The sequence below is a fragment of the Salmo trutta genome, chromosome 10 (assembly GCF_901001165.1).
Source record: "Salmo trutta chromosome 10, fSalTru1.1, whole genome shotgun sequence".
NCBI lineage: Eukaryota > Metazoa > Chordata > Actinopteri > Salmoniformes > Salmonidae > Salmo > Salmo trutta.
Genome location: NC_042966.1, coordinates 21,048,498 through 21,062,527, shown reverse-complemented (window position 1 = coordinate 21,062,527; position 14,030 = coordinate 21,048,498). Strand labels below are relative to the sequence as shown.

The 14,030-nt window shown below is 42.0% G+C and overlaps 1 protein-coding gene across 5 annotated transcripts in view; it reads left to right on the top strand.

Annotated features, from left to right (window-relative positions):
• Positions 1 to 13,932, top strand: part of LOC115201329 (BTB/POZ domain-containing protein KCTD5) — a 17,614-nt gene extending 3,682 nt beyond the window's left edge. The window contains exons 2-7 of one of the 5 annotated variants that reach the window (XM_029764865.1): positions 7,768 to 7,876; positions 8,109 to 8,200; positions 9,370 to 9,513; positions 10,083 to 10,208; positions 10,652 to 10,775; positions 11,772 to 13,932. In XM_029764865.1, coding sequence (XP_029620725.1) covers positions 7,768 to 7,876; positions 8,109 to 8,200; positions 9,370 to 9,513; positions 10,083 to 10,208; positions 10,652 to 10,741 — 561 coding nt within the window. In that variant the 3' untranslated portion in view covers positions 10,742 to 10,775; positions 11,772 to 13,932. Of the gene's footprint in view, positions 1 to 7,767; positions 7,877 to 8,108; positions 8,201 to 9,366; positions 9,514 to 10,082; positions 10,209 to 10,651; positions 10,776 to 11,771 lie in introns of all 5 variants that reach the window. The other 4 variants (XM_029764863.1, XM_029764867.1, XM_029764866.1 and 1 more) reach the window with 4 other exon arrangements.
• The last annotated feature ends 98 nt before the right edge of the window (positions 13,933 to 14,030 follow it).

Genomic DNA, 14,030 nt, shown 5'->3' with positions numbered 1-14,030 from the left:
TTTACAGGATGTGTAATTTAGTCTATTAAAGTTAAAATTAGGCAGGTCTGGTGCCGAAAAAGAAAGGAAAGTCTTGCCTACTTCACCAATATTTTATTTTATTTTTGAAAAGAAAGTCGTGTGTGTAGTCCAGTCAGTAAAAATACTTTAAAGTACTACATACAGTACCTTCAGAAAGTATTCATAACCCTTGACTTATTCCACATTTTTTGTTACGGCCTGAAATCAAAATATTTTTTTTGTCACCCATCTACACACAATACCCCATAATGACAAAGTGAAAACATGTTTTAAGAAATGTTTCACATTTATTAAAATGTAATATAGAAATATCTCATTTACATAAGTATTCACATGCCTGAGTCAATACTTTGTACAAGCACCTTTAGCAGCGATTACAGCTGTGAGTCTTTCTGGGTAAGTCTCTAAGAGCTTTCCACACATGGATTGTGCAACATTTTCCCATTTTTCTTTTCGAAATTTTTCAAGCTCTGTCAAATTGGTTGTTAATCATAGTCTACCGAAAATTGTCTGTTCTTTCGGCCTACATTTGCGCGCTGGCCAGGTAGCCTCTAGGCCTACTTCTAAGCGTAATCGCGTGTGTGTCCTGTTCTACTGGTGATATACAGTATGTAATGGGGAATTGATATACACTAACAATCAAACGCAAGCAATTCACATAATTAAGTTATAAATAAATGAATGTGCACAATTGGCAGGGAGAGAGCGCTTTCTGGAGAGAGAAGTGCATTGTGCATCTGGGCGCTACATGGTCAATCCGACGTCTGCATTGGCCGTGCAGCATTTACAGTAATACGGCCTGTGCAGAAGTCAGGGGATTCATACTTCTTGCGCTTCGTGGAGCAGTGCAGAGCTGTTGTGAAGGAAGTTGTCAAGGAAGTGAGTTTGGGTTTATACAGGATGTACCGCCCCCACCTACCGTGAACCAATCAATGCAGAGCTATATGGAGCCCGCCACATTGTTACAACATTTGAGAGGCGCCTGACCGATGCGGTACAAAGGTCGACACTCCATTTGGAGCCACCGACCATATTTTCGGATCAAGCATATATTGGCTTTTAGTCTAGGCCTCAGCAATGTGTTAGTTCACTGAGATGGGCACAAATATATATTTAATACTGCTCTACTAAAAATGATTGGTCGACCAAAAGCCTATCAACTAAACAATGATAATTGATAATTGTTGATAATAGTTGATAATTGCCATAGATTTTCAAGTAGATTTAAGTAAAAACTGTAACTCAGCCACTCTGGAACATTCACAGTCTTCTTGGTAAACGACTCCATTGTAGATTTGACCTTGAGTTTTAGGTTATTGTCCTGCTGAAAGGTCAATTCCTCATCCAGTGTTTGGTGTAAAGCAGACTGAACCAGGTTTTCCTCTAGAATTTTGACTGTGCATTCTGTTTCTGTTTTATTCTGGAAAAACTCCCCAGTCCTCAACGATCACAAGCATACCCAAAACATGATGCAGCCACCACTATGCTTGAAAATATGGAGAGTGGCACTCTGTATTGGATTTACCCCAAACGTAACATTTTGTATTCAGGACAAAAAGTTAATTGCTTAGCTACATTTTTTGCAGTATTTCTTTAGTGCCTTGTTGCAAACAGGATGCATGTTTTGGAATATTTTTATTCTGTACAGGCTTCCTTCTTTTCACCCTTTCAATTAAGTTAGTATTGTGGAGTAACTACAATGTTGTTGATCCATTCTCAGTTTTTCTCCTATCACAGCCATTAAACTCTCGTAACTGTTTTAAAGTCACCATTAGTCAAATCCCTGAGCTGTTTCCTTCCTCTCCAGCAACTGAGTTTGGAAGGATGCCTGTATATTTGTAGTGCCTGGGTGTATTGATACACCATCTGAAGTGTAATTAATAACTTCACCATGCTCAAAGGGATATTCAATGTCTGCTTTTTTATTTTTACCCATCTACCAATAGGTGCCCTTCTTTGCGCGGCATTGGAAAACCTCCCTTGTCTTTGTGGTTAAAGCTGTGTTCGAAATGCACTGCTCGACTGAGGGACCTTACAGATAATTGTATGTGTTGGGTACAGAGATGAGGTAGTCATTCAAAAATCATGTTAAACACTATTATTGCACACAGAGTGAGTCCATGCAACTGATTATGTGACTTGTTAAGTACGTTTTTACTGTTGAATATATTTAGGCTTGCCATAACAAAGGGGCTGAATACTTGTTGACTCAAGACAATTCAGCTTTTCATTTAACTAATTAGTAACCATTTGGATAAACATAATTCTACTTTGACATTATGGGGTATAGTGTGTAGGCCGGTGACCCAAAAAATCTTAATGTAATCAATTTTAAATTTCGGATGTAACACAACAAAATGTGGAAAAAGTCAAGGGGTTTGAATACTTTCTGTGCAATATGCATCACTGTTATTGGCAGAGTGATTAGGACTTTACAATGTTAGAGGCTGGTGTTATGTGCTCTTGTGTGTACTATTTGACTTCCAATCCAAAATAGACCCAGCACTGGAGTAGCACAGTTGCAGATCTGTATGTGCTTCAGCCAACTTTATCGTTTATGTTGTCATACATGATAAAGGCAGTTCACTAAAACACTTGATTTCAAAGTTTAACAAACCCTACAACTCTATACTCAAGACTACTTTTTAACAATTTACACAGAACATTTTACAAAAACACATTTACTGAAAGAACTGTGCAAATGCAAAGTTTGGCAACAGAATTTTGGTAAAAATCTCCCTCAGTTTTTTGTGTCCAGGTTCTCCAAAAACGGTTAAATATTTGCTGAGATTTCAACGATGTCTGCAGAAAGAATGGGATGTCAGCAATGACATGACACATTGAATTTGAAAAAATATATTTTGGTTATTGAACTATAGTAAGTGAAGTGTATTTACACCCGGTAACATAATTGCAGTAACATAATTTTATCATGGCTCCCTGAGCTGTACTACACAGAAATGCATAATTATGGATATGAATGTCATTCTCTTCATGGTGATGTATCCTAAATAGGTACACAACGGTATACATATTCAATATCCTCCTTTGCATATTTGGGTATTATTCTACACACTGGCTATTTTTTTAATGAGCTCTGCCCCCAAACAAGACCAAACTTGGTTGGTCCAAACCGGACCAAATCTGAACCAGTCATAGACGTCATGTTTCACAAGTTTGGACCTCAAAGTACAGCACAGTAGAGCTCAGTAGAGTACAGTATAGCACAGTACAGTACAGTACACTAGAGTTCAGTACAGTAGTGTAGAGTTGAGTTCAGTACAGTACAATATAGTACAGTAGAGTACAGTAAAGTATAATATTGTTCAATACAGTGCAGTGGAGTACATTAGTGTACTCAACTCTAGTGTGCTCTACTGTGTATTGTACTGAAATCTACTGTACTGTACTCTACTGTTCAGTACTGTACTGAACTATACTCTTGTTTACTGTGCTGTACTGTACTCTACTATGCTGTCCAAACTTTAGAACCTAACTGTGGTTTGTGACTACTATGATTTGCCATTGTAGCCAGTTCAATTGCAGAATATCTGTTACCGATTTTTTTTTTGGTGGGGGAAATTCTGAGTTTGAATCACCTAATTCATAAACAAAATTGGTATCATTAAAAACACTAACTAATTTATAGGTCTACCTTCTGTGAACTTTAATTATCCTCCCTCTTCATGAGGAAAATAAATTAGAAAATATCTGAAAGATAGGTGGGTTTTTGGTAAAGGAATTTCAAGGCACAAGGCAATGTTTCTTAAAGTTACAGAAGGCAAAACTAAATATGTGTTGATATTAGTCTTTACTTCAACATTATTGTGTTTTGATGCATTTCTGATACCTTTTAAGAGTTTTTCTGTCAGATGTTTTCTAAGACCCCTTTTCCATCTGTTTGACCCGAAATCTAAGACTTTGCTTGTTCTTAATTTGTAGGATGGAAAATAGTTGAAAATGTATATATGCCTTAATAAATAAATAAAATACTCTTCGCTTTCATTAGACACTCAATTTTATATTCTCCTATGAACTTCACATGTTGGTGCACATGGGTCCTTTTAGGTGGAAATGACCTGGCCAGGCTAGCATTAGACTGGTTCAGTTTGGTCTCAGCCAGTGTTTTCACCCCAGGAGAGGAAGTAAAGATTGTATGTGTGTCTGTGTCTGTCTCTATTTCTGTGCTGAGACAAATAACACCTCTGTTTGCCTAACAGATATTTCCTGTGGGACCCAGTGAGGCCCCCATAGAGACCTGGCACTAGGCTAGGCACACTGTGTAGTTCCTTGGGTAAACCATTAACACACCAGATGAGGATTGAATCTTCCGTGGCATTTTTTTAATGGGCTGACTGGCGGCAGTGTGGCTGAACAGACAGGCCAGGATAACAGGAGATCACAGATATGCAGTGGGGGAAAAAAGTATTTGATCCCCTGCTGATTTTGTATGTTTGCCCACTGATAAAGAAAGGATCAGTCTATAATTTTAATAGTAGGTTTATTTGAACAGTGAGAGACAGAATAACAACAAAAATATCCAGAAAAACGCATGTCAAAAATGTTATAAATTGATTTGCATTTTAACGAGGGAAATAAGTATTTGGCCCCCTCTCAATCAGAATAAACTCTGGCTCCCAGGTGTCTTTTATACAGGTAACGAGCTGAGATTAGGAACACACTCTTAAAGGGAGTGCTCCTAACCGCAGCTTGTTACCTGTAAAAAAGACAAATGTCCACAGAAGCAATCAATCAATCAGATTCCAAACTCTCCACCCTGGCCAAGACCAAAGAGCTCTCCAAGGATGTCAGGGACAAGATTGTAGACCTACACAAGGCTGGAATGGGCTACAAGACCATCGCCAAGCAGCTTGGTGAGAAGGTGACAACATTTGGTGCGATTATTCGCAAATGGAAGAAACACAAAAGAACTGTCAATATCCCTCGGCCTGGGGCTCCATGCAAGATCTCACCTCGTGGGGTTGCAATGATCATGAGAACGGTGAGGAATCAGCCCAGAACTACACGGGAGGATCTTGTCAGTGATCTCAAGGCAGCTGGGACCATTGTCACCAAGAAAACAATTGGTAACACACTACGCCGTGAAGGACTGAAATCCTGCAGCGCCCGCAAGGTCCCCCTGCTTAAGAATACATATACATGCCCGTCTGAAGTTTGCCAATGAACATCTGAATGATTCAGAGGACAACTGGGTGAAAGTGTTGTGGTCAGATGAGACCAAAATGGAGCTCTTTGGCATCAACTCAACTCGCCGTGTTTGGAGGAGGATGAATGCTGCCTATGACCCCAAGAACACCATCTCCACCGTCAAACATGGAGGTGGAAACATAATGCTTTGGGGGTGTTTTTCTGCTAAGGGGACAGGACAACTTCACCGCATCATTTGACGGGGCCATGTACTGTCAAATCTTGGGTGAGAACCTCCTTCCCTCAGCCAGGGCATTGAAAATGGGTCGTGGATGGGTATTCCAGCATGACAATGACGGAAAACACACGGCCAAGGCAACAAAGGAGTAGCTCAAGAAGAAGCACATTAAGGTCCTGGAGTGGCCTAGCCAGTCTCCAGACCTTAATCCCATAGAAAATCTGTGGAGGGAGCTGAAGGTTCGAGTTGCCAAACGTCAGCCTCGAAACCTTAATGACTTGGAGAAGATCTGCAAAGAGGAGTGGGACAAAATCCCTCCTGAGATGTGTGCAAACCTGGTGGCCAACTACAAGAAACGTCTGACCTCTGTGATTGCCAAGAAGGGTTTTGCCACCAAGTACTAAGTCATGTTTTGCAGAGGGGTCAAATACTTATTTCCCTCATTAAAATGGAAATCATTTTATAACATTTTTGACATGCGTTTTTCTGGATTTTTTTGTTGTTATTCTGTCTCTCTGTCACGGGTGTCGTAGGGTATAGACCAAAACGCAGCGGGGAAATGTACACTCATCTTCTTTTTATTGGTGAAGAAGGAAAACACACACAACGTATACAAAAAACAAACGAACTAGACAGTCTCGTCAGGCATACAGCAAAACAAGAAACAATCTCCCACAAAATCCCATGACAAACACATTCCTATTTATAGGACCTTCAATCAGAGGCAACGATAGACAGCTGCCTCCAATTGAAGGCGCCAATCCCCACTACCAAAACATAGAAATACAAACGCCTAGACAGAACATAGAAATAAACTAACATAGAACGATAACCCAAAAACCCCGGAATACATAAATCAAATACCCCTCTACATACACAACCACCCCGAACCATATAAACCAAATACCCCCTCTACATGAACACATACACAAACACACCATGAACCACATAAAACAAATACCCCCTGCCACGTCCTGACCAAACTATAAGAACAAATAAACCCGTTTACTGGTCAGGACGTGACACTCTCACTGTTCATATAAACCTACCATTAAAATGATTGACTGATCATTTCTTTGTAAGTGGGCAAACGTACAAAATCAGCAGGGATCAAATACTTTTTCCCCCACTGTAGCAAATGTTTCATCTTCACCCTCACTGTGTGCGTTCATGCGTGAGTGCATGTGTTTATCATTCATAGCGAGGGTACCTAAATATTCTGGAAGCCTCACACAGGTGTCGTCATCATACATACTGTCAAATCATGTCCAATGAGGAGGTGTATGTCTGTCCTCAACTGTAGTTGCTTTGGGTTTGTTTGTCTCTCTGCCACTGTCTAGCCCCCTTTCCCCCAGCAACTCTCCCTGTGCCCTTGTCTGTCCTCTGTATCTCTCTCTTTCTGTCTATCTGTCTCTCTCTCCCTCCCCCTGTCTGAGTCCTCCTCTATCCAGTGTCTGCCAGCTCTCATCTCCAATCGATTCTCCTCTTCTCTGCCTGTCTTCCCAGTCCCTTCTTCATTCAGCTGAGTGCCTCACATACCCTCCATCCCTCTGCCGTCTCTCTCGCTCTCGCTCTGATCTGCAGGCTCTCATTCCTTTCACTCCATTCCTATAATTTTACAGCTCTTCTTCGATTCAGATTCAGAGCTGTGCCCTCTTACCACAGCCTCTCCATCCCTCCCCTCTTCTCCATCCCTCCATCTCGCTCTCCATCTGCTCCTTAATCAGCTACTTCTGTCTTTCTGCTCCTCTCTTATCTAGCTCGCTCCACTCTGCCACTTGTTTGTGTTCCTGAATCCCTCTCTCCCACTCTCCTCTTTCTGAACTCCTTGGCCTCTCTCTCCTCCTCTTTCTCATCTCTCTCTACCTCCCTCTCTCTGTCTAGAGTCTCTGCGTGTCTGTGTTTGAAAATGGGTGCCTGGGGCTGGTTTAGTAATCGGCATGCAGGGAGCGCTTTATGGAGATGCTGTAAAGGCACTGGCATGCCGTCAGCCAAGAAAGGGCCAAGCCATGTGAATGTAACAGGCTCTCTCTCAATCTTTCTCTCTCCATATCTTTCTCTCTCTCTTCACTCTCAGTCCCTCTTTATATATTCCCTCTCTCTCCTTATCTCTATCCCCCCACCACACTCTCTCTGAATCTCTCTCACACTAGCTGTAATATAGAACCACTAGGCTCCAATAGGGCCACTCTATCACTTGCTGTTTGTGTGAAACAAGTAATCGCAAGGGGGTTTCCAAACATAGATCTTGACCAAAACCCAATACAATAGAATTGCACAATAGAATATCATTTAATATTGATCTCATATTCATACCTTTATTAATTCTTATGGTTGTTCTCTCCCTTCCTCTGTTGTAGGACGAGACAGGGGCCTATGTGATAGACAGAGACCCCACCTACTTCGGCCCCATCCTTAACTACCTGCGACACGGCAAACTGGTCTACAACAAGGAGCTGGCTGAAGAAGGTACTAGATTACTTTTGGTATTAGATAATGTGTTATGATGCTATTATAATGTATAGTAAGACTTGTAATTAGAATGTAATAACACTTTGATTGAACACGTGTGTGTGTGTGTGTGTGTGTGTGTGTGTGTGTGTGTGTGTGTGTGTGTGTGTGTGTGTGTGTGTGTGTGTGTGTGTGTGTGTGTGTGTGTGTGTGTGTGTGTGTGTGTGTGTGTTGTGCTCCTTTGTCCCAGGTGTGTTAGAGGAAGCTGAGTTCTACAACATCACTCCTCTGATAAAACTGATCAAGGAGAGGATCCTGGAGCGGGACTGTAAAGTCACACAGGTCAAACACACACTCAGCTTTGTTTTTGTGAATTTTCAGGACTTTTTGGGGAGTACATTTTTTTTCTTCTTAATCCTAATTCAGGGCAAGAAAAACGTCATGACTTTTCACAATTGTTCTTGTTTTCCTACCTTGTCAAGACATTCTGATGACTTGTCAGAACATTGTGGTCCTGATAAGGTAGGAAACACACACACACACACACACACACACACACACACACACACACACACACACACACACACACACACACACACACTGTAGATAAAATACAGGGATTTACACAAATACAAGATGGCTACAGGTCTGCTAAAACAAAAACAGACTTGTGCATGTGCCAAGCAGAAAGACTGTTCAGCCATGTGTTTCACTCTTTCTGCATTTTCAAGTTACTTTCAGTATATTTCACCGATCATGTCTATGATTTCTGTTATGTAACTTTCAATCTTCCTCCTACTCTCTCTGTATTATACGCTTTACTGTACCCTCCGTCTCTACCCTTCGGCTAGACACGCGCTCATGCACACACACACTGTGGGCTGTGGGGGTGCGTGCTACGCCACTGCTTATAGCTAGAAGAAATCTAAGATGTGTCAAATAAATTATATCATGTTCAGGGCACCAGCTATGCGTTTGGCTAGTGGCTAGATGTCAAAATCAAGATTCTTGGTTACAGCAGACTTTCAATCCCCTCCTAGATGCGTATATAAAAAAAATATATATATATATTTTATTGTTAAATAGTGTCCCTTGTGTGCACTTCAGGTAATACCATATGTTCCAGTATGGTTCAGAAACGGTGTGACTGTATCTGGATAGCACCCAACCCTAACGCTCACTCTCACTATCATTCATCTTCCAAACATCACTACCTCTTGCTAACCTCTCGCTCTCTCAATCCTCTTTCTCTCTGCTAATAAATGCCTTTTCTTTCCTTTCCTTACAAACATCTCACCTTCTCCAACTATTGGTCACTCTGTTTTCTCTTCTGTCTCATTCTCTCCCTTCCTAACACCCCTCTCTCTCTCTCTCTCTCTCTCTCTCTCTCTCTCTCATTCTACATCCATACTCCTTTCCCACCTACCCATATCTGTACATTCCCTCCCTCCCTCTCGTCCTCCTCCTCCTTCTCCTCTCTTTACACACTCTCTCTCTCCGTCCATCAGCAGGTGCCTCCTAAACATGTGTACCGGGTGCTGCAGTGCCAGGAGGAGGAGCTGACCCAGATGGTTTCCACCATGTCAGACGGCTGGAAGTTTGAGCAGGTCAGCGTGCGCACCTGCAGAAAGCCCCGCACCGGACTGCTCTGGACTGTGGGTTGGACTCACGCTGCTGCTCTGCTCTACCACACTCCCAACCAATCAACCCCTTTCCTGCTCTCTGTTAGCCAATCAGAGCCTCAGAGTCAGACCAATCAGACCAATCCGAGACCAAGGCCCAGTCCCAATCTGCTCACAAAAACGGCCTCCTTTTCACATTTCCTTCCCCTCAGAAGAAGACTGATCTAAGCTGACATGTTGCAGACACAGACCAGTGATGATAAGGGGAGGGAGATGCAAAAAGGAAGCAGAGCCAAGGAAGCTCCAGGGGAAGCTACCATATGTTGGCACATTGCCAGTTCAGTAAAGTGTTTTGAGTAATACTGTAATGCTAAACAGTGCCGTCAGTGCTTCAGGGTGTACAGTTCAGTCTCACTGCCCACAGTAGAGTTGTAGCAGACATGTAGTGCTGCTAGGCTGTCCTTACCCTCTGTCCCTCCTCCCTGCATGAGCATCCATGAGTTTACCTGCTGTGATACGGGCCACCTCTCTTTCTCTGTCCAACTTTCTTTCTCTCTTTTTTGTTGTTGCTCCATCTCTCTTTTTCTCTCTGTCTCTGATAGATGGTAAACATTGGTTCGTCGTATAGCTATGGGACAGAGGACCAGGCAGAGTTTCTGTGTGTGGTGTCCAAGGAGCTACACACACCTGGGTCAGGCCTGGGCACCGAACAGAGCCACAAGACCAAGGTGAGACTGACACACAGGAAACATATACACACACACACATGCAGGTACATGGGCAGATCTGTCCGAGGGATATACTCATACATCACACACCATTCACATATCACCACCATTCACTTCTACAAAGGTCTGAAGTAGCAGGATACGGATCTGTCACTGTGTGTCTCCATGTGACATTTCTCTTCATCCAAGATGATCTGAGTATCCTTTGATCTTAGTGTTGGCATTTTCCACTCAAACACTGAATGTCACACACAACTCCCAAATGTCATTCACAAGCGCATTCACTCCATCATCCACACCTCCCTCTCTCTCGTTCTCTCTTTCTCTTTCACTCTCAATCTCTCTCCCTCTCCCAGATACTCAATCTGTTCTCTGTTCATTCTTTTTTGTTGTTGTCGTTCTGTCTCATTTTCTTTATTCTCCGTCCTTTTATTCGAGTGAAGGCTTCAGAGGTGCAGCAGGAGAAAGGAGCGCAGGATGAGGTGGAGGGAGGAGAGAGAAATACCACCCCGAATGAGTGGATAAGGGAATGACAGTCTTGTGTCAGTGTTCCAAAGACGTGAATGGGTGAGGATCCATGCTAGTGTTGTTGGCTGGTAGTGGGTAGTAGCAGTAGTAGACTGTGTGATCAAAAGGGATCCAGGGCTGTTCCACAGCATTACATTGCCTTGCCCCAAACTCCATACAGTATTCAAAGGCCAAGGAAAGACTAACTTTTATTAAAGTTTATTTTGATTTACAAATATGTAGAGAGAAAAAAGTAGGCCTTGCCCTTTTGCTCCCCATCTTAAAAAGTTAACTACTATTTGTTTGAAATACCATTTGTGATGCCAGAGTGTTCGATATTGCTCTGGGGCCATTGTGTCCTGCCTGGGAAATGATCTGTTCAGCAGCATAACCCAGCTGGTCTGATGATGAGTTAGTCTCACTAGGCAGGCGTGTTGCCTCTCACATGAACAATGCCCTAGATCTGGGATTTCCCAGACTAATGATGAGCTGACGCTGCTGTGCTGCCATTGATCCAACCTGACACCTAAACATCTCTCATTACCAATGCAATGACATGGAATAGCCCTGACATTTTGTGTAGTGGTAGTATTAGTGTGTTTTACATTTTACATGAAAAAAGACACAAACACACACAATCTTACTTATACATGTGGAAAGGGGACATTTTGGCAGAACTGCACAGTGGGGCTACGACGTTTATGTTTATCAAAACACCAATTAATCAAGTGCCGAATGATACAAGCGCATGTTGTTGTTTTTTCCATTCACAACAAAGGGAGTCCTGGATGTCACAAACACTATTACTTTATCATTCTGTCCCCATCGTCACCATCAGCATCAAACATAAAAAATACTACATTTACTGTATGTGTTTAGATTGGGTGACATGTGAAACAATCGAAGCTGATACACAGTATGAGATGTTCCCCAGTTGTAAAATATTGTGCCTCGTTACATGAACATGTAACCGATCAACTATGAAATACAACCCTGAGAATCTGTCTTCAAAGATGTCATCCTCTGATGTTTCTCCTGTCTGTGCTTGTCTTCCAGCTTTTTCACATCCATGGATCCCGGATGTACTAGAGAGAATTGTACTTTTTTAGCTTGACATTTAATTTTGTGTTTGTTGACATATGTTTTATCATTGTTGTTGCTTTTGGAGAAGAAAAAAAACAGAAGTGCTCAAATATTATTTTTAAAGACTATCGAAGTGTCCCTCTCACCAGCAGCGAAACGCCAACATTTCAACATGTGTAGAGACGGATATATGTTAAAAAAAAAAACATTTTTATTATCATCTATCATTTTTTAATGTATTTTAGTTCCAATCACCACTTAAGCCATGGAAGTTAGTGAATCTTAGTAAAATAGATTTGACCAAAGACAATGACTAAAAGCACTGCAAATCAATGTGCTCATCCAAATGTGAAAAATGGTATGAAATTTACATGAAATATGTGGAATCTGACTCATAAGTAAATTGTTGTTGTTTGCAGTAGTTCTGACTTGTCTGATGCTTGATACAGTAGTGAGACCTGGGCCTGAGCCAGTGATGTGGCAATGTCCTGTCTCTGATACTGCTCTGCTGCAGTAGAGATTGACAGTGAGACTCACACAGAAAGACAGACAGATGTCAACTAACTGGCCACAGTCAGCACCACAAAAAACTCTTCCCCCTTACACACACTCCCTTACGCTCACACGCACACACACAGTCTTGTATAATTAACTTTGTTCGGACACACAATTCAGTCCCATTCAAAATCCTATTTTTCCTATAGATAAACACGTTCACACACATCTTTCTTTCTTTTTCACTCACTCACTCACTCTCTCTCTCTCTCTCTCTCTCTCTCTCTCTCTCTCTCTCTCTCTCTCTCTCTCTCTCTCTCTCACTCTCTCACTCACACATACCCATAGCAGTGCTTCCTGTCGGGACATGCGTGTTCTCTGAGGCATGTGCATGCTCAGCAGAGCAGAGCTCTCAGCCTGTCGCCCTGGCCTGGCTCCAGTGTGTCTCTCGGCCCTGGCAGGATAAAGAAGAGAAAGGTGCTGGAAGAGGTCTACGTCTGAGGTGGCACCTTATTCCCTACATAGTGCACTACTCTGGTCAAAAGTACTGCACTATGTAGGGAATAGGGTGCCATTTTGGATGCAACCCTGTTCTCTGCTCATGTTGTAATGACAGGCCCTTGCACCTTGAGGCCAGGATGTTGTCATTACACTTTTAGCTAGGACTATGGCACAAATGTTGTTAAAGAATTTCTTTTTTTGTATGTATTTCACTGTAAATGAGGAGAAAGGAGATAAGATAAGACCTTGTCAAAGGCATCATGCACTTAGAACAGAAAATTGTTGCAACTGAATTAGACGGTTTTGGCACTGGCCATTATCACCTCTGAGCCCCTGCAGCCCAATACTGTCACAGTCAGTAGAGACAGCCTGTCTCTGCAACCTTCAAATACTGCAGATATACTCATTCTAGTCTCTGCATGTCAACATACCCACAGATCACCATTTCAGTTGATTTCAGTTAAAAGCTTTCATGGAGGCAATATTGCGTTTTTGTGCATGTGCGTTGTGAATATAATGTTTGGCTTTGGTCATCAAAAAAAGAGCATAGTATATGGATTAAGATCACTTAATTGGTAAATTGCACACAAGGTCCAACCAAAATTTGACATCTGCTTTTAACCCAACTCATCGAAAGCATACATATACAGTTTTTTTTAGAGCAGTGTGTGGGCGCTGCCAAACTGTGCGCTGTTGTTGTGGGGGGTTAAGTGTCTTGCTCAAAGGCAGGCAGTGGCATCTAGGATTTGATACCAGCAACCCTCATGTTGCCAGCTCACTTCGCACAAGATTTTTACCGCCGGACACACTTCAAGTTGCTGGCTCGCCTCCCTAACTGCTGGGCTACCTCTCTAACCGCGAGGCTTGGGTGCCTTGATTTCAAGCAAAAACAACACAATATAGGCATGTACGAAGTCTCTGGGAAAATTAGTTTGAGTCGGTCAATGGACTGCAAAATTACTATACTAAATGTATTTTGTAAATGTGTTTTGGTTATTTATTTTCATGACATTGTAATTGCATGTTTTTTTCAGTATCATGATTACTGCTGTAAAATATTTTTTATAAACAAGCTTATCTTGTTTTTCTCCTGTTTTTAAGTATCATTGTTTAAAAAAATGTATTCCATGTCTAGCCATGTGCCTGGCATTGACCTCATGTTTTGGTGGTTTTGCATCAGGAGATGTCCCCCTTAATGAGACTACTCTAGTTTGTAGCCTTAGCTCAAACTGTTTG